Here is a 26,559-nt window from a genome sequence, read left to right on the forward strand (position 1 = left end):
ACCATCACCATCACCACCATCTTCACCAACACCATCACCACCATCTTCACCATCGCCATCACCACCATCTTCACCATCACCATTATCACCATCTTCACCATCGCCACCAACCACCATCATCACCATCTTCATCTTTATCACCATCTTCACCATCACCATCACCACCATCTTCACCATCACCATCATCACCATCTTCACCATTGCCACCAACCACCATCATCACCATCTTCATCTTCATCACTGTCCCCGTCATCATCCCATCACCATCACTGTCATCACCATCAGCACCAGCATTATTACAATCATCATCACACCATCAAAGTCACTTTCATCACTACCATCATCATAAGGTTTTCCCAGTAAAGTCAACAATGATTCCTGATCATCACAGATGGTCTGCACCTGTGAACCCAAATCTCTCAGTCTAGAGTATAAAAACTCGCCCAACTAACCTTAACTTGTTTCTGTAGCCTCATCTGTCTCTGCTAGCTCACTCATAATCTGCACTCCAGCCATAGTGTAGTTTTCAGCACAAACCATGTTAATTTATGACTCCATGTTTTCATTCATGCTGTTCTGTTGCCTAGTCAACTCTGTCTTGGTTTCTTTGATTGGCTAATACCTGTTCATCTTCTCAGACGTGATATAAACATTAGCTCCTCCAGATGGTCTTACTACACCCTCCCCTTCACTCCCTGAAACCTAGGCCCTGTGTCCTTCCTTAAAGTCCACAGAAAATCCAGTGAAGAACTCTGTGTTTACCTGTAATATCAAATGCTCTGCTTACATGTTCAGCAGACATGATGGTATACCATTTTCCTGATCAAAGAATTGGAAAGTTGGACCCAAACTGAATTTATAATGCTTACAATTGGCAGGTTCTGTGTAGCTGGCTGAGTGCTTTACAATTGTTTAATTCAATCATTTATCTAGGAATTATTTATTGAGCACATACTATGTGCCGGCCCTGATATGGGCACTAGGGATACATCAAAGGATGAGTTAGGCAAAGACCCCTGTCTGTGTGGAGTTTACATTCTAAGGAAGGAGACATACAATAAAATAAGCATCATGATAAGAATTATTTGGTATGCTAGAAGGTAATCCTGGTAATGGAAAAAAAGAGGAAATGGAACAGGGTCAGAAACAGGAGGAGGAGAGGTGAAGGAGAAGTAGGCTCTGTGAAGGTGAGGTTTGAGCAAAGGCTGAAGGAAGTGAGGCACAGAGCCAGGTGGATGGCTGGGGAGAAAGTGAGGCTGGCACAGAGAGTAACCAGCGCGAAAGCCCTGAGGCAGAGCTTGTGAGGCTCATTCAGACAGCAGCCAGGAGACCTGGGTGCAGGCAGCAGAATCAGCAAGGCAGAAAGTATGGGAAGCAGGGCAGCCATAGTCCTACTCAGCATCAAGAGATGCTACCGAACAGTCCAGACTCGCAGCTTCTCTCTTGGGAGATCAGAAGCTCTGGCCTTGCTAAGCACGTATTCTCATGCATCGCTGGTTAGGGCAGAGCACAGGCTGCCCACTTCAGATGGGCATCCACTGTTCAGTGAGCCACAGAGCCTGCCTCATCCCCTGTGGGCAGCTGAGGCCCTGGCACCAAGTAGCAGCCTCTGACAGGCATGCCCAAACCGGCTGCCTCCACTCTCTGCTCCCATCCTGCCTTGACCGTCCTCCTCCCCTCAGCCCTGATCTCTGCCTGTTCTGTCTAAGTCCAGTGAAGACTCCTGCAGGGCAATACCCTGAAAGGGAAGGAAGCCCAGGACAATGGAAGGAGTTTTCATTCTTGATTCTACAAAGGAGACTCTTCCTTTGGAAACAATGAATGGGCTTCCTGGAGTATTTGCACATACTTAGGTGGAGGATTGCCAGGGCCCAGGAACACACTTGCCTCCTGTTTCTGTCACACTTGTCTCCTATCCTGACAGCAGGGCTTTGATGGTGGTTGGGGGGGGGGCGGGTAGTAACTACTTCTTCAAAAATGAACTTATTAACAAAACCCCAAACTGTGCCTTGATCACATTATCTCACACCTGTTAAGATAGCTACTATTGAAAAAATAAATAAAAACAGGAAATAACAAGTGTTGGTGAAGATAAGGAGAAACTGGAGCTCGTAAACTGTTGGAAGGAATGTAAAATGGTGCAGCCCCTATGGAGAGCAGTATGGCAGGTCCTCAAAAAACGAAACACAGAATTACCATATGATCCAGTGATTCCACTTCTGGGTATCTACCTCCAAAGAACTACAAGAAGGAACTCAGACATTTGTACATCAATGTTCACAGCAAAGTTATTGACTATAGCTGAAAGATGGAAGCAACCCAAATGTCCAGTGACAGATGAACGATTAAATAGAATGTGGCATATCCTTACAATAGAATAGTACTCTGCCTTGAAAAAGTAGGGCATTCTGACCCCTGCTGCAGCATGTATGAACCATGGAGACATTATGCTAAGTGAAATAAGACAGTCACAAAGGGACAAATACTGTGGGATTCCCCTTATATGAGGTCTCTAGAGTTGTCACATTCATAGACACAGAAAGTAGAAAGGTGGCCACCAGGGGCTGGGAGGAGAGGGAATGGGGAGTTAGTGTTTAGTGGAGACAGTTTCAGTTTGGGAAGATGAAAAGGATCTGGAGGTGATGGTGTACAGCCGTGTGATACTTAATGCCATGAAGCTATACACTTAAACATGGTTAAAATGGTAAATCTTGTGTATATTTAACATAATAAAAAAATGAAGTTTTTAAAAATCAAAATATATAGGGAGATGTATAATATATGTATATATGTGCATGCATGCTAAATCACTTCAGTTGTGTCCGACTCTGCAACCCTGTGGATTGTAGCCTGCCCAGCTCCTCTGTCCATGGGATTCTTCAGGCAAGAATACTGGAGTGGGTTGCCATGCTCTTCTCCAGGGGATTATATATATATACACATTTATATAATATAGGTATCTCTTTATAGTATATATCTGTATCTTTATGTCTGTGCATGTGTGCTCAGTTGTATCTGACTATTTGCAATCTCATGAACTGTTGCTCACCAGGTTCCTCTGCCCTTGAAATTTTCCAGGCAAGGATACTGGAGTAGGTTGCTATTTCCGTCTCCAATCCTTAAATCTGTGTATATATATATATGTGTGTGTGTGTGTGTGTGTGTATAAAGAGAGAGAGTGAGAGGTGCTGTTGTGTGGTGATGAGGGGCATGTAGTAGGGAGATAGTTCCTGGGCTCACATCCTGCCTCTGCCACCTACTAGCTGGCTGACCTGAACCAGGTTAATGAACTAGATTCCCCATCGTGAGGAGGCTGGATTAAACCAGCAGCCCGTCCTGCAGCCATGATTGTGAGGGTCAGTGGAGCATGAGTGTGACTGCCCCCATCAGGGAGCCCCTGTAAGGCCCACGCAGACGTCAGCCCATCTACAGAAACCCGTTCCCAGAACATGCCTTTAGTGGATATTATGGGGAGATGGCAATTACCAGCCCCACTTCCTTGAGAAACTGACAACCAAGTGAAATAAATGAGGTCCTCAGGGACTCAGGAGCCATTCTCAGAGTGGACCCTGTACGAGAGGTGTTGGGGTGGAGAAGAAAGAGGCGAGAGAACAAAGGAAGAGAAGGCAGATCTCATACCCACGGCTCTGAGACAGTGACCCCAGGGTGCTGACCTCGGAGAACACCGTCAACCGTGGGCTTTATCTGGTCGTCGTGAGAGGCATCAAGTAACACAATGAAAAGGTTTATGCTGGTGAGCAGGAATATTAACATATGCTCAGCCTCCTTTAGCATTTGAGTCCCTGTGAGAGAATCCTTTTCAGTTGGCAGTGGTTCCAGCGACCTTCTGATGCCAACTACAGAAGGATGAGGGGTGGGGAGAAGAGAACATCCCCGAGTTCTGTTGCTCTCAGCCTTTGAGAGCAATGCTGTGACTGGGAGTGCACTCACCTGGGTCGGGCTGCTGGTGCACTCCCATGGGCATCTCCTGAGCAGCAGCCAGTGTTGAGGCTGGACTGGTCCTCCTGGTTCTATCACGATGGCAGGACACACCCCAGAAACAGCAACCAGGGAACTTTGAAAGGACAAAGTTTATTACTCCCAGATCCTGGGGGTGTACATCCAGGGCCTCACAGTGAGGTCCTGGATGGCCAGGGCTGGGAGAGAGAGGGGGGAACAGAGCTGGGGTCCTGCCTTTATTGAGGGCAAGTGTAGGGTGTCTAGAGTTTATCTGGTTCACTCTTTACTGGCAAATTTAAAACCTAAAAGCAGGAGTTTAGGGTGCAAATAGGGAAAATCGGGGTCAGTCCAGTGGTCACTTATTTGGGTCACCCAGGATTTCTGAAAGGGGAACTTCCTGGGTGAGGCAGCCCGTCTCCTCATCTAGTTGTGTAGCTGGCGATGTGTTTATTGAGACGGGTGCCTTTGGAATGGATGCCCTGGAGATCAAAAGCCTAATGTCAGGCACTTACGTTAAAAGAAAAGCTCATTGCCAGACACTTAACTACTGTCCCCACTCGATTTTAGGAAGACAATTGTTTCTGAGAGTGGTCCACCTTGATTTCTTCTTTTTTTTTTGTATACATTGTTTTGTTTATTTTTTTGGCTATTTAAAAAACTGAAGTATAATTAACTTACAATGTTATGTTACTTTTGGGTATACAGCAAAGTGATTCAGTTATGTATATATACATACACACACGTTGTTTGGATTCTTTTCCATTATAGGTTATTAAGATGTTGAATATAGTTCCTTATGCTATACAGTAGGACCTTTTGTTTATTTGTAGTATATATATACATATATGTATGTATATATATGTTAATTGCAAACTCCTCCAAAAATACATTTATTTATTTAGAATAGTTTTAGGTTTACAGAAAAAATGAGCAGGAAGTACAGATAGATCACATACATCCCTCCTCTCCCCCTTGCACAGAGTTTCCCTCATTATAAACATTCTGCGTTTGGTGGTGCAGCTTGGTTTCAATACTGCATTTAGTTCCTTTCACAGTCTTCCTTAACACACTTTGCTCTTACTTTAATTCGAGGTTTCCTGGAAGCTGACCTTAAGACAATGATTAGAACTCAGTGGTCACTTGTGGAGAAAGGAAATATTGATTGGGGTGTAGGAAGTGAGATGGGAGAAGGAGAGATTGCTGATAAAAGGTGAGCACTGGAGCTTATGACACTACAGGCTCCTGAAGCTTGATTCAGCTGTGGGAACCCAGGAGGATGAAGTGGAGGGACCCTCTCAGGGAGTGAGGAAGCAGGGACAGATGCACCAACTCCCACTGGTCAGGTCTTCAAGCAGATTGAGGCAAATTCTGACTATTGAAAGGCAGTGTGTATGTGTGTGTGTGCGAAGTCGCTTCAGTTGTGTCCAACTCTTTGCAATCCCATGGACTCTAACCCACGAGGCTCCTCTGTCCATAGGATTCTCCAGGCAAGAATAATGGAGTGGGTTTTCATGCCCTTCTCCAGGGGATCTTTCAGACCCAGGGATTGAACCCACATCTCTTATGTCTCCTGCATTGTCTGGTGGGTTCTTTACCACTAGCGCCACCTGGGAATGCCCGATGAACATGGTAGGACCAGGGGGCACCCCTAACCTTCTGCCGTGTTCCTCTTCCCTGCAGCCCGCTCCCCAACCTCAGATCCTCTTGGTCAGAATCCAAGGCTGGCTGAGATTGTGTCTCTCTCTAATCACCAGGGCAGTGAGCTGTTCCAACAGAGTGATATCTACAATGGTAGCAGAACCTGAGAGTGGGTGGGTGAGTCGGTTCTGCCATAGCATCATGGGGCCACCAGGCATCAAACTTTTCAAGGGGGAGAATGACTTTTAAAGAAAAAACTTTTTTCCAAGTTTAATCACATATGATCACTTGAAACCATGAAAAAGACAGAGACAGAAAAAAGGAAAATCTTTTTGTTGTTGTTGCTGTTTATTCTGATCATATTCCCTGGGAGATTTAGAACAATTTCTACCAAAGCCAGATTTCTACAGTCTTCTCTAGAAATTGCTTCTCCAGCACCACTTTCACTGAAATTAAAGACAGAGAAACACAAGTACAGATGATGGAGTAAAAGGAAATTGTCTGTGAAAACCGCTGACTGTAGATGCCACATAAAACAGCGGGGCTAATGTCATGCTGGTGGGATACATTTGCCCTCACAATTTGGAAGTCCTTATGTGTATCAACATTTCATCTAGAGCCGTTCACCCCCGTAAAGCCCCAGGCCATGATGACTTCCTGTTACCTTAGATATTTTGCATTTTAACTATTTTTACCAAAGTTCTCTAGTTTATTAGTCCCAATCAACTTTTAGAATTGCCTGATTAAATAGAATTTGTCTTTCAAAATCCTAGCTCATTAGGCACTTTCTCTGTGAAGCCTTCTCTGACCTCCTTCACCTACACCCAGCAGAATGAATCTTTTATGCCTTGTATCTGTTAGGGAGGCACATGGCTGCAAGTACAGAAATCCCAACTAATGGGGACTGAGGCAAATAGGAGATTCATCTTATCACCTACTAAAAGTACAGAGGCAGGTGGTTTCTGGCATTAGATCAGCTGGTGAATAGCATTCTTCAGGGCTCTGGTACCCTTAGCATGTTGGTATGTATTGTCATGTTTATTGTCTCATGGTCACATAATGGCTGCTGACACTCTAAACATCACATCTGAGTTCAAGGCAAGAAGAAAGGGTGACTTTACTTGAATCTGTCCCTTATTCCCATTGCCCAAAATTGTGTGAGTGGTCATGGCTAGTTCCAGGGAGGCTAGAAAAGCTAAATACATAGTCACTCAGAACAAGAAACTTTAAATTTCTTGGAAGTTACTTCTTGTTGTTATTGTTTTCACTATGGCTCTTTTCATCACTTTGGCTGTAGCTGTTAAGCTGTTGCCACAATAGTGTTGTATAACAAATGGCCTGAAAACCTCAACAACATACAACAGTAAACATTTATTTAGCTTGTGGGTGTTTGGGGTTCAGCAGAACTGGGTTGAGCTTGGTCAGTCTCAGCTGAGACAGCAGGGATGACTGGGACATGTCTTGGCTTTTTTTTTTTTTTTCCATTTGCTTCTCTCCAGCAGCCCGAAGCTAACTAGAGATGGTGGGGTTCATGCTGAAGGCTAGCGAGCTCAGGATAGTCTCTCAAGGTCACACAGCTTGGAAGTGTCAAGTCCAGGACTGGGTGCAAGGTCCTTGACCTCATCCTGGGCTTCCTCCAAGGCTGCAGGCTGCCTCTTCCAGCAGTCACTGTGCCAGGCAAGCTCCTTGACCACTTCCCTGAACGGCTTCAGAAGACGACACCAGCTACTATTTGAGCGCTCCCATCTTGGAACCTATTCACTCCAGGCAAACCTGGCCCTCATTCTGGGCAAACCTGGAACAGAATAGTGAGGAACATGTGAAGGACATAGCTGCCTCCCTTCTTTGAAGATACATAAACCTGAAACATGACCCATGGTCCCTGGCAGCATGTGGGTCGGTGTCTGAGTAGAGATGTCCTGATGCATTCCAGGGAAGAAAAGCCCCTGTGGTCTGATACTGGAGCTGCAGCTCACACAGATGACCCCCTCCCCCAAACATCTTCACTCATCGTCTTTAGAGCATGACCCGCATTCATCTGCCTTGCTTGCTGTAGCTGAGCCTCAGTTTCCACTGGCCTAGGCTCCACGTGGGCAATCCCAGGGTATTGGGCCGGCTCAACCTTTTTTGAGACTTCCAGTCTGTCTTATATTTTGCAGTGCATCTTGTAAAAATAATAACATTAAAGACCATTATCCAACAACTCCCCATCTGGAAGCTTATCCTAGAAGTGTAAAAGGATATATGCTTAAAGATTTTTTTTTTAAATTGCAACACTGTTTATGGTCCATTCATTTATAGAAGATAAGAGGGATTCACTCCAAATACAGAGGTAGCAAGGGTTTACTCATGTTCATGCTGATCACGTTTATTCTTGTGTATAAATGGTATATTTATGTGAACACGCAATCAAAATAAACCTTTTCAAATATAAATAAATAAGGACATCAGTGGCTCTGACGGGCAGCCCCCAAAAGTGGCTGACTAGGATTCTGAAACTGTCCCTCCCTCTGTGTGACTGGCGAAGGCAGTCATTAGTAAGTGAGCTGAAATAGGAAGCGGAGATGGGGCAGAAATAAAAAACGACCTCTGTGTGGGGTGACAATGGCCCTGTGGGAAGGCTTGGAGAGGATCCTTGGAGAAGTTAAGATGTCCTCTGTGGTGTCTGGGAGATGGGTCAGTAACCCCCTGCCTCCCATGTAAGTTAGGAGAAATGAGACTACCAGAACATGCCTTAATTCCTGGCCTGACAAAGAGGGGCAAATATTATTAATAATGGTGGTATTGTTATCATTGTTAATGATGATGTTATATTATCCTTTGGAAATACAGGAATGGTCAAATTAATCCCCAAATGCCTCGTTCTCTAAAGTATTTGGACCACTGCATTAATAAAATCATCCATGTCACCACTTCCAATAGGTTCTTTGCATCTTCAAGTTTGACTTTGTACATTTGTTTTGTTCCCTTATACTGTTTTATTATTATTATTATTAATGGTAGACCTTTTAGAGCAGTTTTAGGTTCACAGCATAATTGAACAGAAGGTACAGAGTTCCCTCATCCCCCTGACCCCGACACACACAGCACCCCATCAACATCTTGTTCTGTTTTGTTTGTTTTCCCAGTGGGAACCTGACTTCTAGTGGGTAATATAGCAAACAGCTGGAAGAGAGTTTCTTGTAAGCAAAGTGGCAGGCTGCCCTCAGATGCCAGGAAGTGCTCTGAGCTGGAAAGACACCCATGGCCTGGCAGGCCCCTAGGTGTCCAGAGGAGCCTTGTCACAGAATATCTGTGGGTGGGTGTCCTACCTCACGCTGCCTCGGGCATGGAACTAACTTGGTTTTCAGTAGCTTTCACCCTTGAAGGCACAGAGAGCCTGGCAAATCTGCTCATTTCTCGTCCTAATCCAAGTGTTGGCACTGCTGTGCATTAGACAAAGCTTCTTACCTCGAGGAAGATCAACACCTAATATTGGAACATGGTCTTGGAGAGAGAGTTTATGGACTTGTAAGAGGCGTTGGGGCTTTTAGCCTGTTGTACATAAAATAGATCAAGAAAAACAAAGAATATGGGGAATGGGGAGGGCCGTTTGCTTAGACTGACATTAATCCAGAGGCCCTAAGTACATGGAGGACTGAGGCAAGGTGATCTGGAGGGAACGTGTTCTGGGCAGTGCGAACAGCAAGTGCAAAGGCCCTGGGGCAGCATCCATGGCACACTTGGGGATCTAGGAGGTGGACAAGGTGAGCATGTGATAGGTGGCAGGCATTGCAAAGACTCAGTATATAGTATAAGCTGCTGAATTAATGAAGACAGGATGTTCTTGAAGCAGAGGGTGGCCTGACCCTCACCCCAGGGACTCTGCCCTGACTCTGACTTTAACCCCTTCTCTCCTCTCTTCCAGGCCATGTACATGTTCTACGCGCTGGCCATTGTGTGTGACGACTTCTTCGTCCCCTCCTTGGAAAAGATCTGTGAGGTACATGTTTGAGCACTGAAACTGTTCCAGCCTCCTCCACTGAGGTTCTGAGGAGCTCTGCATGCTGCTGGGCAGGAAGGCCAGGCACCAGCATGCTTCAGAGCCGTGGGAAGTGGTAGTCCAGAAACTCACTGGTCTGCTTAGAGTTTAGGTGTGCCCATGCTTGCTGTTTTGGGTAGTGCTTAGTCACTCAGTAGTGTCCAACTCTTTGAGACCCCATGATTGTTGCCTGCTAGGCCCTTCTGTCCATGGGGATTCTCCAGGTAAGAATACTAGAGTGGATAGCCTTTCCCTTTTCCAGGGGATCTTCCCAACCCAGGGATCAAACCCAGATATCCCACATTGCAAGCAGATTCTTTCCCATTTGAGCCACCAGGGAAGCCCAAAAATACTGGAGTAAGTAGCCTATCCCTTTTCCAGGGGATCTTCCCGATCCAAGGAATCGAACTAGGATCTCCTGCATTGCGGGTGGATTCTTTATCAACTGAGCTACCAGAGAAGCCCATGCTGATCCATATCTGGGCTTTAACCCTTCCGACCAGCTCTCCCTGCACCATTTGGCGTAACTCAAAATGCAGTTTGTGTTCTGTTCCCACTTTCTTTTTCTTTTAAGTCTCACTCTTCCTTCCTCCTTCCTCCACCTTCCTCCCCTCCCTTTCATTCTGCTGCCATAACCCTCCCTCATGATTCATGGGGTCCTCGAAGAGTGAGAAGTCTTCAGCCACACCTCCACCACACTTCCTCTCTGTGCATGTGCACAAATACTGCAAGCAGGGCCCCCAAAAAGCAAGACAATGAAAAAACTGGCTGCAGAGACCAGGAAAGGGTCTCTTCAAAGTCAGCCCAGGGGACGCCAGGGCCGATTATGTCCCTTTTATCTGAAAATATTTAGCATATCCAGAGCTCTTTCAATTCTCTTGCTTCTTTCATCTCTTTTTCTGATTTGAAACGTAGTTTTCTTTATCTGGAAGCTTTCTGCTTTATTTTTAATTCAGAATCCCGTTTTCAGAAAGTGTCTGTCTCCCAGGTGCACCTCCTGTCTGTTCCTTTACGTTGCCCTCAGCCTGGACTGTCCCTCCCCACTGTGTCTGAGTCACTGGGTCTTGGGGGACAGTGGGGAACAGAAGTTACATTTCCAATAAGTTCCCAGGTGATGTGCTGGTCTGGAAGCCACACTTGAGAACTACTAGCTTAAGCAGTTTCTTCCACCTCCTGAAGTCAGTCAGTTTTGTGTACTTGAAAGAGAATCATCCCACAGCAATCCTAGAGAGACCCCAGGAGTGGGTTCCTCTGAACAGTGGAGGTGGGAGAAGGGAAGTGAGAGAGCTGGTTTCTGAGATGGATGGATGGCCAGTGTGGAAGCCTTTTGTCCAAAGCAACTTAACCTGAGAACAGGGGCACCTGGTGGAGAAGAGGGGGAGGCACCGAAGTACCAGTAATCAGGGTCATCTGTGGTCTCTAAAATCCACCAGGAGCAGTTTAGTCCTCATACAAAGCCAACCACTCTCGTTACCACACATTGTTTAATAGCCAAGTTAAGACCTCGTGCTGGAAATGTACGTGCAATTGTGCAGAATGTGTTCTCCACTGGGGACACACATGGCACCTGTGAGCACAGCCCTTGGGGAGGAATCAAGGTGAAATGTGGGTGTGATCCTGGCCATCACGGGGCCTGGGGCTCAGAGAAGCTCCAGAGTGAGACCTGTGGACAGGTGAAGTGCTGGAGCTGGAGATGCAGAGAAGAGGGAATTGACTCACCTTGAGATCAGGGAAGGGCTTGTGCAGGGGCAGGGCGAGAGCAGCAGTCTCAGTGGCAGTGTCTTACAAGGACAGATATGTAAGCCAAGAGTCCGAGCAAGACAACTGAGCTGGGAGACCCAGGGATAAGACTCAGTGTGTGGGGAGCCCTGAGGCTGCCCGGCCCAGACATAGGAGTTTCTCAGGAGGAAGCTGGAAAGCTTTTGATGACTGTTCTGGTGGATGGAGAGGGTCCCAAGGCAGGAAGTGCTCCCCCAACCAGCTGGTGATGCCAGGACCCAGTGAGATGTGGCCAGAGCTGACGTGAATGAGGGGTGAAAGAGGGGAGGTCCAGGAGGAAGAAGCAGTGTGATGAATGAAGCAGAGAGAGGAACAGGACATGTGTGAGCCCGGGGGTGGACTCCACAGCTAACGCCCCAGCGGGAGCCCGAGCTAGAGCGGACACTGCAGAGTGAGGCTCGCAGCTCCTGGCGAGCCTGGGCAAACCAGCCATGGACCCTGAGCACTGCTGGGGTACCCGCCCAGGGAGACGGGATGCCCGGCCACCCTCACGGCCACACCTTTCACCTTCAGACAGCCGCACCTCCATCTTAGGGTCTTCTCAGAACCACCTGCAAAGTTTACTGTTCAGTCAAGAGCCAGGGAACCCAGGTTTCCAGGTCAAAATGTTCAGCAGGGCTCCGCGGCAGCCTCGGACGGGTCGGTGGAGCCAGGGGCCTTCACCGAGGCCGTGCTGCCCCTCAATGGCTGAGTGGGGAAGTGCGGCTGTGGTGCTGCTGGGAGAGGGACCAGGGTCCCTTAAGCTGGGATGCCCAAGGAGCCGCCTGTTTACTGACAGCCAGCAGCTTCCTTTCTGGGCCAGGAGTGGATGCAGAAAGGCTTCCCATGCCACCTCCCCACACCATCCAGCCTCAGTTCGCATGTCTTCTTGCAAATCACCTTTTGGGTCAGCAAGCAAGGTAACCTGGAGAGCTCGTTGTGTGGATCATCTCGGCAGGGCTCACCATCTCTTTCTACTCATTCTCACTGCCCCCCATTCCCTCTACCCCAGGCTTTGAGGCTGCACTGAGGATGGGTGATCCTCCCCAGCCCCAAATCCTCCGTAGCCTCCCAGACTCAAGGCTCAGAAACTGGTTACCATGAGCTTAATTTAGCCTGAGAACATCAGCAAGATAGTGAAAAAAGTCAGAATCTTTTACATAAAAATGTGGATTTGGGCATCTCTATAAATAGGAATATTTGGCAACATAGAGGCAACTGAGCTTTTAAATAGGAGGGAAAGGCCCACCCTGCTTCGCAAGACCACCCCCTCCCCCCATTATCTCTGCAACCCCCCAGGCATCTGGCTTGGGATCCCTGGATCTTGTCAGAGCCTTTACTTGGAGGGAGCATGTAGCTGCCTCCCTGATACTGCCCAGAGAGGAGGTGTGGCCCAGCTGGGGAGGAGGGGAAGCTGAGGAGGAACTGAGCTGGGACCTGGGGAGTCACGGTCGCTGCTGTTCCAGGAGAAACCCGACTCACCTGTGTTTTTGCTCCCCTGCAGCGCCTGCACCTCAGTGAGGATGTGGCGGGAGCCACATTCATGGCGGCCGGCAGTTCGGCCCCGGAGCTGTTCACGTCGGTCATAGGTAGGTGCCATCCTGAGGAACATCTCAGCTCTGTCCTCCCTGAGGAACGAGGGCTCTGGAAACAGGAGCCCTGAGACCCCAAGGGGAAGAGCGCCAGCCTTCCCACTGCTGGAGTGGCTGTTTTCATCTTATTAAAATGGTATTTTTGCTTTGCATGAATGGGTCCCAGACCCAGTTCCAATGGTCCTGTGGACAGAGGCTCCAATAGAGATTGGAAAGTTCTCTCCAACCCTTGGCTGTTTCCTGTAGATCCTGAGAACAGTCTAACTAACACTTAAAAAAACTCCCCCACATATACGTGATACTTGCAGGCAGGAATAGAGATGCAAATGTCAAGAACAGAGGTGTGTCCATGGGGTGGTGGGAGGAGGGGAGGCTGGGATGAATTGAGAGAGTAGCATTGACATGTATACATATTTGGGTGTAAAGCAGATAGCTAGTGGGAAGCTGCTATATAGCAGAGGGAGCTCAGTTTGATATTCTGTGGTGAACTAGAGGGCTGGGATGGGGGCAGGGTGGGAGACTCAAGAGGGAGGGGATATATATATACATATGGCTGACTCACTTTGTATTATGGCAGAAACCAACACAGCATTGTAAAGCAACTATGCTCTGATAGAAAATGAATAAATAAATAAAAATCTCCCCCCTCCGCCCCGCACCCACTTTGGATACAGCCCACCACAGCAGCCGGCTAACCTCGGTCTGTGTTTCAGGAGTCTTCATCACCAAGGGTGACGTGGGCGTGGGGACCATCGTGGGCTCCGCTGTGTTTAACATTCTGTGCATCATCGGCGTCTGTGGGCTCTTCGCGGGGCAGGTGAGACTCACGCAAAACGTAGCATGGTGGGCCCCTTGTGGAGGTGAGGCAGCGGCCTGTCTCCCTTGAGCTCACCCAAGGGCCAGTGGTCTTGGGTGGGGTGACATGGGGTCTCATGCCTGAGAAGCTGGCCCAGCCAGGACTGGAAACCCAGGCAGCGTGATTTGGTCTCTGGGCCAGTGAATCATGGAGTTCAAGAGCCACGTGAATAGGTAACCAGCCTGCAGATCTGAGGGTGTCACCCTCATTTTGCTGTGTTACTGATCTGAACTGGAATGATGTAAACCAACCTTAGGAGTGGAAATGGACTTAATGGGATGGAGGGAGAGGAGATGACAGATTGTTTTTCTTCACTTGTCACAGTTTGGGGAACATTCTCTTTTTTTCTATAAGGATCAAACATTTGACTTCTGTGTCCACTTGAGCTCACTTTGGGGGTCATGAGAGGCTTTGCATACCTGCGTTTTATCTATAGAGACTATTCCACTGCCAGAAGGTGTCATGGGGCCCGTGTGCATCTGGTGTCTGTCTTGGAAAATCTGGAGAAGACACCTGATGTCACCACCATGTGAGGCTGCCTGGCATCTGCAGCCTTGTAGTGGCAGCTGCAGGTTTGCAGCCAACCCCCCTCCCGGCTGACTCTGATGCCCTAATTTCTTTTGTAGAAAGATTATTCAGAAACACAGTCCTGAGCTCTCTGCCCAAACAGCCAGGACTCCATATCTTCTAGGAAAAGCAACTTCCAGTAGCCCGTGAGGCTCTCCCACTTACAGTTCTGAGGAACTTGGGGACCCCACCAGCCCCCTCGCTATGGAGGAAGGATGCAGGTTCTGCTGGAAACAGCTGGTTGGTTTGTAGGGCTAAGGAACTTCCTGCAAACCTTCTCCCATATCCTTTCCCAGATCCTGGCTGGGGGCACCCAGCACCACCGACTCTCATGTGGACCCCAGAGTCTCAAAGGCCGGCTACTCCCTGGCACCACTGCCCCCCCCCTTACTGCCTGCTTTTCATTCCCATCATCTTCATGCCAAGTGGTTTGTCTGGGTCGCCTGGTTGGTTTGTTGCTTCTGGGTACAGGCAGAGGGACACCTTGATCCCATCGGGTCGGCTGCAGAGCCCACAGCTGGATGCTTACCCCCAGAAGGGGCTTCTGGACAGCTGGGTCCATATGTGGTGATCAAGTTACACCTGATTTGCTAGGCTGGATGTTTTCTTTCTTCATCCTTTCATTCCGTTGTCTCGTCTTAGATTTTATGGGCCCGCGACATGGTATTTTTTAGATATCTTGTAAATGTAGTTAGTACCCCCAAAAAGTGAGTGCCCGTCTTTGCCTTTGGGGCCGTTTGTACTTCCCTGGCCCCCGCCTATGCTGGCCACCCTCTCATTGCCTCCCGGAGATGAACAGTCACATTCCGCAGAGCCCGCGGCTATCCCCGCTCTCTTAATTAGCATCGTCACCATCAGCAGTAGGAGTAGTAGCTCGGCCGGTATTAGTGTTGTCACTAGTTCATTAGTCATTTGTACCTGAAGCTTGATGCAAAGTCAAGCCCAAAGGGGGAGAAATAATGTAAAGAAATGAAACACATGGCTGAAAAGTGCCGAGTAAATGCCACACGACTAATTACATAGGAGGTGGGCTGAATGCACTTATGTTTCATAATTTATTAGCAATGCGGTTAATCACTGGCTTGGTGAGAACACCTGCAGAAAAGACACATTGCTTCCTGAGCTTCAGCAAGTGCTGGGATCAGTCACTTCGCCCCCCTGGAAGGGCCTTGCCAAGCTCCTCTCACATGATCAGCGGAGAAACACCAACCACGATGGTGTTAGAGGAGCTGGGTGGTGATTCCGAGGCTGACCTCCCTCCTGACTCTCCTTGTCCTGTGCCCACTTGGAAAGTTCCAGCTCTCTTTTTCAGACCTTTGTAGAATCCCGGAAGTCTTTGCAGAGGGAGAAAAAATGATGTTTTGGAAAGAACATGAGCCCAGGGATCAGATATGCCTGGATCTGAATCCTGGCTCTGCCATTTGCTGGCTATGGAGCCTTGGAGAAGTTATGTCACCTCTCTAAGCTTCAGTGTTCTCATCTGTAGAGTGGGTACAAAGACATCTACCTCTTAGCATCACTGTAAGGATGAAACAGACCTTGTTCAGCAGTGCTTGGTCCACATGGTACACACTAGTACAGTCAGACACCATTATCAGCTCTGAGAAGAATAAGGTTCCCTGGGGTCACTGTCTCCAGATTCCACCCTCGGTCACTGCAATAATTTGACCTACCCATTGGCAGAACTTATTAACAATATAATCTACAAACAATGCTGGAGAGGGTGTGGAGAGAAGGGAACCCTCTTGCACAGTTGGTGGGAATCTAAGTTGATACAGCCACCATGGAGAACAATATGTTGTTATTTAGTCGCTAAGTCATGTCCAACTCATTTGTGACCCCATGGGCTGTACCAGGCTCCTCTATCCATAGGATTTCCCAAGCAAGAATACTGGAGTGGAATCCTGGAGTTGCCATTCCCTTCTCCAGGGGATCTTCTCAGCCCAGAGATCCATCCCACATCTCCTGCATTGCAGGTGAATTATTTACTGCTAAAACAGTAGGGAAGCCCATGGAGATTTCTTTTAAAACTAGAAGTAAAGCTACCATATGATCCAGCAATACCACTTCTGGGCTTATACCCTGAGAAAACCACAATTCTAAAAGACACATCTACCCCAATATTCATTGTAGCACTATTTATAATAGCCAGGACATGGAAGCAATCTAGATATCCATTGACAGGTGGATGGAGAAAGTTGTGGTACATATATATGATGGACTATTAAAGTGTGAAAGTGAAGTCGCTCAGTCGTGTCCAACTCTTTGCGACCCCGTGGACTGTAGCCTACCAGGCTCCTCTGTCCATGGGATTCTCCAGGCAAGAATACTGGAGTGGGTTGCCATATTACTCAGCCATAAAAAGGAATGAATCTGAGTCAGTTTTAGTGAGGTAGATGAACCTAGAGCCTGTTATATAGAGTGAAGTAAGTCAGAAAGAGAAAGACAAATATCGTAGATTAACATTTACATATGGAATCTAGAAAAATGATACTGATGAACCCATTTGCAGGGTAGCAATAGAGACTCAACATAGAGAACAGACTTGTGCAGCCAGCAGGGGAAGGAAAGGGTGGGACGAATTGAGAGAGTAGCATTGAAACATGTGCTGTGTGCTTAGTCGCTCTAATATGTCCAACTCCTTGCGACCCCATGGACTATAATGGGGTCCACCAGGCTCCTCTATTCATGGGGATTCTCCAGGCAAGAACACTGGAGTGGGTTGTCATGCCCTCCTTCAGGAGATCTTCCCCACCCAGGAATCAAACTGGGGCCTCCTGCATTGCAGGCGGACTCTTTACCAGCTGAGCCCAAACATACACATTACCATATGTAAAATAGATAGCTAATGGGAAGTTGCCGTATGACACAGGGAACTCAACGCAGTAGTCTGTGACAACCTAGAGGGGTGGGATGGGGTGGGAATGGGAGACAGGCTCAAGAGGGACGGACATATATATACTTATGGCTGATTCATGCTGATGTATGGCAGAAACCACCACAACTTTGTAAAGCAATTATCCTTCAATTAAAAAAAAGTTAAAAAAAAAATCGTTGAACAACCACAGGATGCCAGTAGGGAGGAATGGGAAGGTCGGGGAGAAAATGAGAAGCAAGATGAGGTGTTGGGGATTCCCTGTTGGCCCAGGGGTTAAGAATCTGCCTTCCAATGCAGGGAATGAGGGTTCGATCCCTAGTTGGGAAGCTAAGATCCCACGCATGTGTCACAACTCGAGAGTCTGTGCTCCACAGCAACGGATCCTGCGTGACATAGTGATGATCCCGTGTGCTACAGCTAAGACCCGACACCGCCAAATAAATGAATGAGTAAATTAAAAAAGAAAAGATGAGGAGGTGTTAGTAGGAAGACCTCAGAGGACTGGTCCTGGTCCCTGTGCCTTCTGATCGCTGGGAGGAAAACCAACTTCGGTGAGACACAGGTGCTGCCTTATCTACCGAGAAGCCCTCCTGGGCAGTGGAGCTGGGACAGAGGAAGGTGGCAGCACAGGCCGGACTTTGGGAATTGAGCTGATTCATCAATCCAGTCAGGGGGCTCACTTGGCAGCGTCATTTACGTTGCTCCGCACTTGCATTTGCGGGGAGAATTACCAGTGTGCGCCCGTGGGCTTCTCTAATGGTGTCCTCAGCGTGAAAGGCTGTTTGTGACCCAGTCTGCTCCCCATCTGAAATTAAAGTGATTCAGCCATAAGGCTTGAGTTTCTGTCTCAATTAGGGTTTTGATGAATTCGATGTAATTGAATGTCTGCTACTTTTGCAGTTTGCGAACATACCCAGCGCCTTGGAGTTCGCCTAAGGTGCTTTGGGGACTTCTATGGGATGAGAAAGAAATTGCTTCTTGGAAAGTAGCTTATGGAAAGGTTCTTGGAATCCTCACAAGACATGCAGGGGACTGTGGTCCTAAAGATTTTCTTTATTTAAGAGCAAAACATAATAACAAAGACAGAACACCGAGATCTGGAGGCAACACAGTAAATGTATCTTACGTATTGTATTGAAAGAACTGTTGCCAGTTTTGCAAAACAACATACTTGTGAATTTAAATCTCCCATTCAGAGTTATGTTAAGCTTTCAAGACATAAGCAGAGACAGGCAGTAAACAGTCTAACTGTATCCCAGATGCAGAACTCTCATATTCCAGTTATTACAGGCTGGCAGAGGAGCCCCTCATTCCTCTCCCGGCATCCTAGAAATGTACCTGATGTCCTCTGGTGAGGTCCACCTCTTAGTGGCTGGGTTTGCCTTCCTTCTGTGAACACCTTGCTAGCCCCAGACAGGACCCAGAGGTGGCATCTCTGAACCAAGACCTGCCTGCCTGCGATTGGGTTTCCCCAGAAGAATCTAAACAGCAATTTCAAATTCAAGTAGTTTATCTAAAAGTTGATCTCAGAGACTTCCCTGGCGGTTCAGGGGTTAAGTGCTCCAGTGCAGCAGCTGAGGGTTTGATCCCTGGTAAGGGAGCTAGAATCCCACATGCCTCCTGGCCAAAAAGCCAAAACAGAAAACAGAAACAATTTTGTAACGAATTCAATAAAAAAACTTTAAAAATCGTTCACATAAAAAAAATAAATAAATAACACAATAAAAGGTGATCCCAGGACAGGCCAGCCAGGCAGTGGGGGAGTGAAACAGGCAGGCGAAAGCAGCCCAGGGCTGTGTGTCCCCAGCAAGTCCCTGGTGTGGGCGGCTGGGATGGCTGCTTCTGGGGGCCAGGAAGATAACATAGAACACAGCCTCCAGGTTTCCGTACTCAAGGGGTGGGAGCAGGGGATTTATCCACCAGCCTCCCCCGTCATTGCTTAAGGATTGCCTTTGAGGGACATTAATTCCGTGACGTTCCAAATTTACTGAGCACAGGCAGGGTGGACTTTGGAGTCCAGAGAAAACCCCTAAGCAAGTAGACTTAGGAGGCTGGCTGTTGGAAGGACCTGAAATGGTAAAAGGTGGGGAGATATGAGTGGGGTCCATAAAGCATGGCTTCACACTCAAAACAGCCTTCAAACATAAGCCATCCCATAGGTCTCACCTCCAGCTCACAGGGAGGAGATACCAGCCTCAGTGCCAGGCTCCCTCCTAGGAGCTCAGGGCCAGGACAGCCTGCTTGCAGGGAATGTCCTTTGTGTCCAAAACAATAGCTGCCATTCTAGGCAGTCTTTGCTTCCACTTGGGATGCAGAAGGCCTGAGCTCCCTAAAAGTGCAAGGAGAAATCTGGATAATGTAAAAATCATATACAGGGATATCAAGGGACAGTGGAGACCAGAAGAGCTTGATGGACAGATTTCCAGAGAGAGGAGCCCATCCTACGTGAGCTGTAAGACCTGGTGGGTCTGGACATGGAGGAGCAGCAGGATCCAGAAGTTCACTGGATAGAGACAAGTGAGCCAAGCAAGGGTAGACAAAGGTGGGATCCACTGGCGTCTGACCATCTGAGACAATAATGATTTGATCCCCTCACCCCAGATTTGCTGAGAAAAGTGGAAATGAAGGCAGGGTCGATAAACAGAAGGAAATCATTTCCTCTGCCACACTCTCCTGAGACCCGAAATGGATGGATGCAAAGGGAACTGAGAATTTGAAATGCCAGATCAGATTCTGATAAGAACTGGGAGACTGGTCCTTCCTTGGGAAGCTGGATGGTGTTGCGCTGAGCCAAAGTGGGCTGCCACTCAGCCCTGGTCGAACGAAGCCAGGCTGACCTCTGAATAATCACCTCCTCCCTGTGCCAACAGGCGAGAGAAGAACTGGAGGTTTCCAGAGGGAAAAGAACCAGGCTTATTCCTCAGCTCTCACTCTTCTGTACATAATTTCCAGGATGCAGCAGTAAGTTACAGGACCCATGAAGAGGTAGGAACAGAACTCATAACCAAGGAAAGACCGCAGCAGAAGTAAACCACAGATGATCCAGATAAAAGAATTAGCAGAAAATCATTTAAACCATCTCTGTTAAATAGGGAAAGGTGGGAAGAATAAATGAGGGTGGTATATTTCAGCAGAGAAATGGAAAGAATAAGAAAAACCAGATAGATGTTTTATATATATATATATATATGTATATATATATATATATATTTACAGTAAGTTCCTTACATATAAGCCTACAAGTTGTGAACTTTTAAAGATGTGAATGTGCCTTTGCATGTACAATCACATAAGTTAGTTCACATGTCTGGTGTATAGTCGTGTGAGTGCACCCTCAATGCGTGGTTGTACTTTACTGGACGGTACTGTACAGAGCACAGTAGTACCGTATCTGTATTTCAAGCTCAGGACGTCCAGAAGCAAGCGTCAAAGCAGGGGTGATGTCACTGGTACTGCCAAGAAGCACTAATTAGTAACAATCGTCACTTGTTAGTTGGGTTCCCAGGCTAACTTTGTTGGACTTATGAACAAAAGGGACTTAGGAGCGCTCTCTCAGAATGGAGCTTGTTCGTACGTAGGGAACTTAACCGTATTGAGTTTCACCAAAGTGCAGGCACCACACTAGATACTTTATAAGTATTTGTAGAAATGCATCCGCTGACTTTTAAGATAGCGTCATCCTCATTCACAGACAGAGGCCTGAGAAGCTGGAGGCAGGGGGCAACCGTGAAGTAGTTAAGCCTGGATTTGAGTCACGTCTGCGGACTGTCAAATCCACTCTCTTTTCACACGCGGAACTTACGACTCAAAAATTCCAGATGTTATTATTGAGTTCTTATAATTATCCCTTAGCTTGTGAGTGTTCCTTAGAAATGTTGAGTGTAGGAGACGGAACAGGGGCTTCCCAGGTGGCGCTAGTGCTAAGAACCCACCTGCCAATGCAGGAGATGTAAGAGATGCTGGTTCAATCTCTGGGGCAGGAAGATCCCCGGAAGGAGGACGTGGCAACCCGCTCCAGTATTTTTTCCTGGAGAATCCCATAGACAGAGGAGCCTGGCCTGCTACGGTCCATAGCGTGGCAAAGAGTCGGACACAACTAAAGTGACTTAGCACTCAGGCACGCAAGAAATGGAGCGAAGCAAGGAATGGCCATGTCAGCACCATGGTGGTGACCGAAGCTGAGTGATGGAAGAACTCAACCCAACCAGTGCTCAGCTAGAAGCTTCTCTCATAATCAGATGACATCCTCCATGGTTGGGTTTACAATTCCCCCAAACAGACAGGGGATTCAGGCTGATAAATACAGTGAGAGGTCTACAGGCCACCTCAGTTACCTGTGCACCTTGGTTTTTGGCTTACTGTATCCCAGACAAAACCCAAAAACACACCACCTAGCAAATTCCTGTTCAGAGAAGCATCCAGTCTCCCCAAGAGGCTGGGAACTGAGGACAGGCAAGGCTGAAGATCTCACACCACGAGTTGCCGAACCTAAAATTAGGAGCTGTAGGCCTGCCATCCCCTGCTAGAGTTGGGGTGGGGGGGAAGCTCAAGGAGTAGGAGTGATCCATGGAGAAACCAGGAGGGGCCAAGTGCAGGCGGAGGCCCTGCCCAGGAGGCAGGATGCTCTAATGGGAGAATTTGTGGTGCAGGAGTAGACCAAAGCCTGGGTCAGGTCCAGCTGGGGTGGTCCCTGGATATTCTACCACATTCGAGTACAAGAGAGTTTCTCCCAGGGTCATTTGCAGGCCACCTGCCTTAAGAGGATCTTGTTGAAAGCAGATCCCCTGTCCTCGTCCAGAGCAGGGGAGGAGGAACAGCTATACCTGCTTGAGACCCATCTGCAGGCTCAGCTCTACTCAGTCCTTGGACCAAGCTTGACCTTGGGCAAAGGGCAGCCCCCCTTGGGCAGTTGGTCCAGGCAGCGTAAATGGTCCCCTCTGGATGCTCCTGTCCTATGACTATCTGTCTGCTCAAGGCTGTCTCTCTTATGTTCCCTGGTATCTTTTCCTCGGTTGTCCCCTCCATTCCCCTACAAGGCCAGGTCCCAACAGAGCCCCACACCTGATCTTCCCCTGATAGACCCTGTTGTTCCTGGCCCAGGCTCCTTTAAGGTCACCCACACAGCTCTCTGCTGCTCCACCTCAGTGGCCTCTGCGTCCTCATCCCAGCTCTCTGTTCTCACTTTAGCTTGGCTCACAGCACTTGTCCGTGGATTGTTCTACTTCCTTGAAATGATCCCTGGAGATCAGAACCCACATCTAGATTAGGTAAGAGGTTTTTGGTTTCAGGTAAAAAAAAAAAAACCCCAGCTCTAACTTGGTCTCTTAGAGGGTGGGAATTTATTTATGTCTGAAAAATACAGAAAACTGGACATCAGGCATGGTTTCATCAAGCCTCCAGCCCCATTTTCTGTGATTCTCTTATCACTAATCTCTTTTGTTCACTTCCACGTAAATATTTTTCTTGGGGGCTATATCAGTTGCAGGCCTCGTATACACATTTCACACTGACTAGGAAGAAGGGGCATATCTCCCCACACTTCATCCCCATGGCATCATCAAACAAAAATCTGATTGGACTCAGGTCACCTGACCATCCCTGAACCCATCACTGTGGCACGGGAACTAGAATTGCCCAGTTGGCTTAGATTACTCAGAAACCAACCACGCTTTCCTCCTTCTCCCCAGAGATAAGACTATGATCAATTCCACTCCACATACGTAGCCATTGGTCCCTGGTTATCATAGAAAGCAGTTAAATGACTACAGAACAAAGCCTGTGCAGTATCTCATGTTGCCTCTCTGGCTATGTTCCCTGGGCTAGTGTGACACAGACAAATGTGTACAGATCTATTACAGATCCTTGTGTGGACACTGATTTCATTTCTTTGGGGTAAATAAGACAGGAGTGGGATTGCTGGGTCATATGGTGAGTATGTTTATAAGAAACCACCAACAGACGTTCAAAGTGGCTGAAACCCTTTTGTATTCCCACCAACAGGATGTGTATTCCCACCAACAAGATGTGTATTCCAGCCACTCTGCATCTTCTCCAGCACTTGGTACTTTCAGATTGTTGTTCTGTTTTACTTTTAGCCATTCTAGTGAGCACACATGGCACCTCACTATGGTTTTAACTTGCATTTCCCTGATAAGTCATGATGTTGAACGTCTTTTCATGTGCTTCTTCCTTGTCAAGCATACGTCTTGTTTGGCAAGAGTCTGTTCAAATCTTTGCCCATTTAAAAAGAAAAATTATTGGAGTACAGTAGATTTGCAATGTTATATTAGTTTCAGGGGTACAGCAAAGCGAATCAGTTATACACATACATATATCCACTCTTTTTTTAGATTTTTTTCCCATCTTGGCCAGTACAGAATATTCAGTAGAGTTCTCTGTGCTATATGGCAGCTTATTATTAGTTATCTATTTTATATATAGTGTGTGTGTATATATATATATATATATATGTATATCAGTTCCTATCTCTCATTTATCCCTTCCCCACCCCTTATCCCTTGGTTTGTTTTCTGCATCCATGACTCTACTTCAGTTTTGTAAATAAGTTCATATGTATCCCCTTGTTTAAGATTTGCCATTTTAAGTGGGGTTTTCACCCTCTTACTCTAAAGTCCAGCGGTCTGTGTACCATGATGCTTGACCATCCTTCAGAGACATTCTGTCCAGTTTATCTTCAGATCAGTAAAGACTAGGGCTGTTACAGATGCTTTAAAGTGACTGTGGCCTTGTTTTGTCACTTATGTTGGATGCATTTGAGTTTCTAGGAGAGGTCCTTGGAGAACTCTCTCATCCTGTGGGAGAAAAAGGCAAGGTGACTTCCCTTTCAGTGTACAAGGAGCCCAGAACCTTACAGCCATCCATCCCAGAGCCACCCCAAGTAGAAGGTCCATCTTTAGACACACGTGTCTTTGTGGTCAGGATCATGCCCAAATGGACTCCACAGCCCCCGTGCTGCCTATTGTCCAGCCAGGACCCCCGCCCCACAAGCAGCTGACCCGGGTTGATGGGTGAATGCAGTAGGGACAGAAGCCCTCTGGCTGGCAGATGCCTGCTTTATCGTGTCTCTTTCAACAAGCATCCTTAGCCGTCAGCCTGTGCCTGGTGCTACTCTCATGTTTGAAACCCCTCTGATCCTCACAAGAACCCTCCTAAGAGGACAGTGTTTTTGCAAAAGAGGAAACTGAGGCTCTGAGGGACCAAGTAACCTGTCAGTCACAGAGCCGTTAAGTTGTGAGGAGCTTAGGGCTCCAGGGGTCCTGAAAGCCCGGCAATGAAAGGTTCCCCCTCAAGCCCAGCTCAGAGGCCTCGTGCATTAAGCTCCCTCCACACCACAGCTGTGCTCCCATTCACAGCTCAGTGCCTTTGCGTTCCCACAAAACCTGCCTCACAAGGAAGCAGAGGCTGTGATCCAGTGAAAAGGGAAAGATGGGAATTCCTCCTCACCCCAAATTAGCATATATAGCATCTCCTGAACTTCCACCCTTCTGGTGGGTCTGGCATCTTGAGTCCCTCACATCCACTCCTGAGCCCCCTGAAACTGCCAGGTGGCCCCAGGCCCCCTCAGTCTGGGCACCGAGACCCACTTGCCAGCACACAAGCCCTTAGTCCATGAGCAGAGCCTGCACACAGAAGATGTGAAGAAGTGGGGAGGTGAAGAAGTCCAGAATGTGAGCAAGTAGTGACCGTGTGTGCAGAGGACCAGGAAGGCCGCTGTGTCTCTTCCCACAGCCAGATGTTCCCCCGAGCACCCCGCCTGCCCTCCTGTCACTCCACATACACAGGGCGCTGCAGATTCTGTGACCGAACTGATCAGACTTCATGCTTCTAGTGTGAGCAAGTGTGGTTAAAGTGTTCGTGGTGGGAGCCGTAGCCAGCCCCCATAGCCTGAGGAGATAGAGAATCACAAGCCTGTCTTTGCACAAAAAAATGTAAACTCGAGGTGTTGGTTTCTTCATATTGTCACCTGTGAATTCAAACCTGTGGTAGTAGTCCATGGATCGGGTTCTGGGGGAAATGTTTATTATATTCCCTCTTTGGGCAGTAAGTCCATTCATTGATTCAGCAAATGTTTCTGAGTATCTGCTACGTACCAGGCAGTGTTGTAGGCACTAGAGAGACACCAGTGAAGAAAGGATAGAGTCGGAGCAGGTGATTATCTGTTGGAGTATTGATTATCCAACAGAAATGAAAGATCAGTAGACAGATGTATAGATGGATGGATGGACTGAAGGAGAGAGAGGGATCAAGATTGTCTGACAGTGAACAGGGAGAGAGCATGTGTGTCCAGGGGTGGCCAATGCTGTAGAAAAGTAAAACAAAGTAAGGATTATAGAGAGTGTGGGAAAAAGAGATATTGATTTATAAAGCATTTCCAGGGAAGGTCCCTCTGCAAGCGTTGATAGTTTAATGGAGTGAGAAAACACTACTAAATCCCACTCCATAAAGAAAATGGCACCAAATAAAACTTAAAAAAATTTTTTTTTTGGTAAGACTCTGGTTGCAGGCACCGTTTCAGACATTTGAGTTCCTCTCTGAGCAGAGGAAACACGCCAGCCAAGCAGATAGACGGCCGTTACCTTTGGGATGCTGTAAAAGTCGGGTGGGCTAATCCCACAGGCTAGCACAAGGAAAGAACAGAGCCAAGGGCAGCAGGCGTGTGCGGTGACCAGCCCCCCTCATCCCAAAGATGATGGGGTGCATGAAGATGCTGCAGAAATGAGGGGAGCGCTTTTCCACCAGGAAACGATCATGGCGCCAGGCTGTGAGGCCCTGAGAGCCCAGCCTCCCTCCCCCTCGTTCCCACTCTGTCCACAGCACCCGGAGGACTGCCCACATGTGGCTGGCACACAGTCAATCTTTGATGCATTTACTAAGTGACCCTTGACGCAGAGAAGGGGAGGGTCAATGTGTGGATCAGAGATAGCGTTCACAAGGCCCCGTAGCCTGACACAAACGTGCCCAGGAACTATCTGACCAGTGCCTGGGGCGTTAGACGATGAGTGGACACATGTCACCACCTGCCGCTGGGTGCCCCAAAGACAAGGTGGATTGAGACAGTGGGAACTCTGGACAGAACTTGAGACACAGTCTTGAAACAGAATTATTGATGTTCTGAGGGTCTCCACTCGCTGCCTTTTATGTGCATTCACAGGACACACAGAGATGAACAGGGTAGGAAAGTCCTGGCTCTGATAGAGCTCACAGACCAGCAGGGGGACTCAGGCAAGGAGCATGGAAGCCAATAAAGGGTCAGATCGTGGTACAAAGA

At 47.8% G+C, this 26,559-nt stretch overlaps 1 protein-coding gene across 1 annotated transcript in view; it reads left to right on the forward strand.

Annotated features, from left to right (window-relative positions):
- The window catches only part of SLC24A3 (solute carrier family 24 member 3), a 422,796-nt gene that overhangs the window by 310,291 nt on the left and 85,946 nt on the right, over window positions 1-26,559 (forward strand). The window contains exons 4-6 of the mRNA XM_043883055.1: window positions 9,506-9,580; window positions 12,882-12,966; window positions 13,683-13,786. Of these exons, the coding sequence (XP_043738990.1) occupies window positions 9,506-9,580; window positions 12,882-12,966; window positions 13,683-13,786 (264 nt within the window). The remainder of the gene's footprint in view (window positions 1-9,505; window positions 9,581-12,881; window positions 12,967-13,682; window positions 13,787-26,559) is intronic.

The sequence above is a fragment of the Cervus elaphus genome, chromosome 23 (genome assembly GCF_910594005.1).
Source record: "Cervus elaphus chromosome 23, mCerEla1.1, whole genome shotgun sequence".
Classification (NCBI taxonomy): Eukaryota; Metazoa; Chordata; class Mammalia; order Artiodactyla; family Cervidae; genus Cervus; species Cervus elaphus.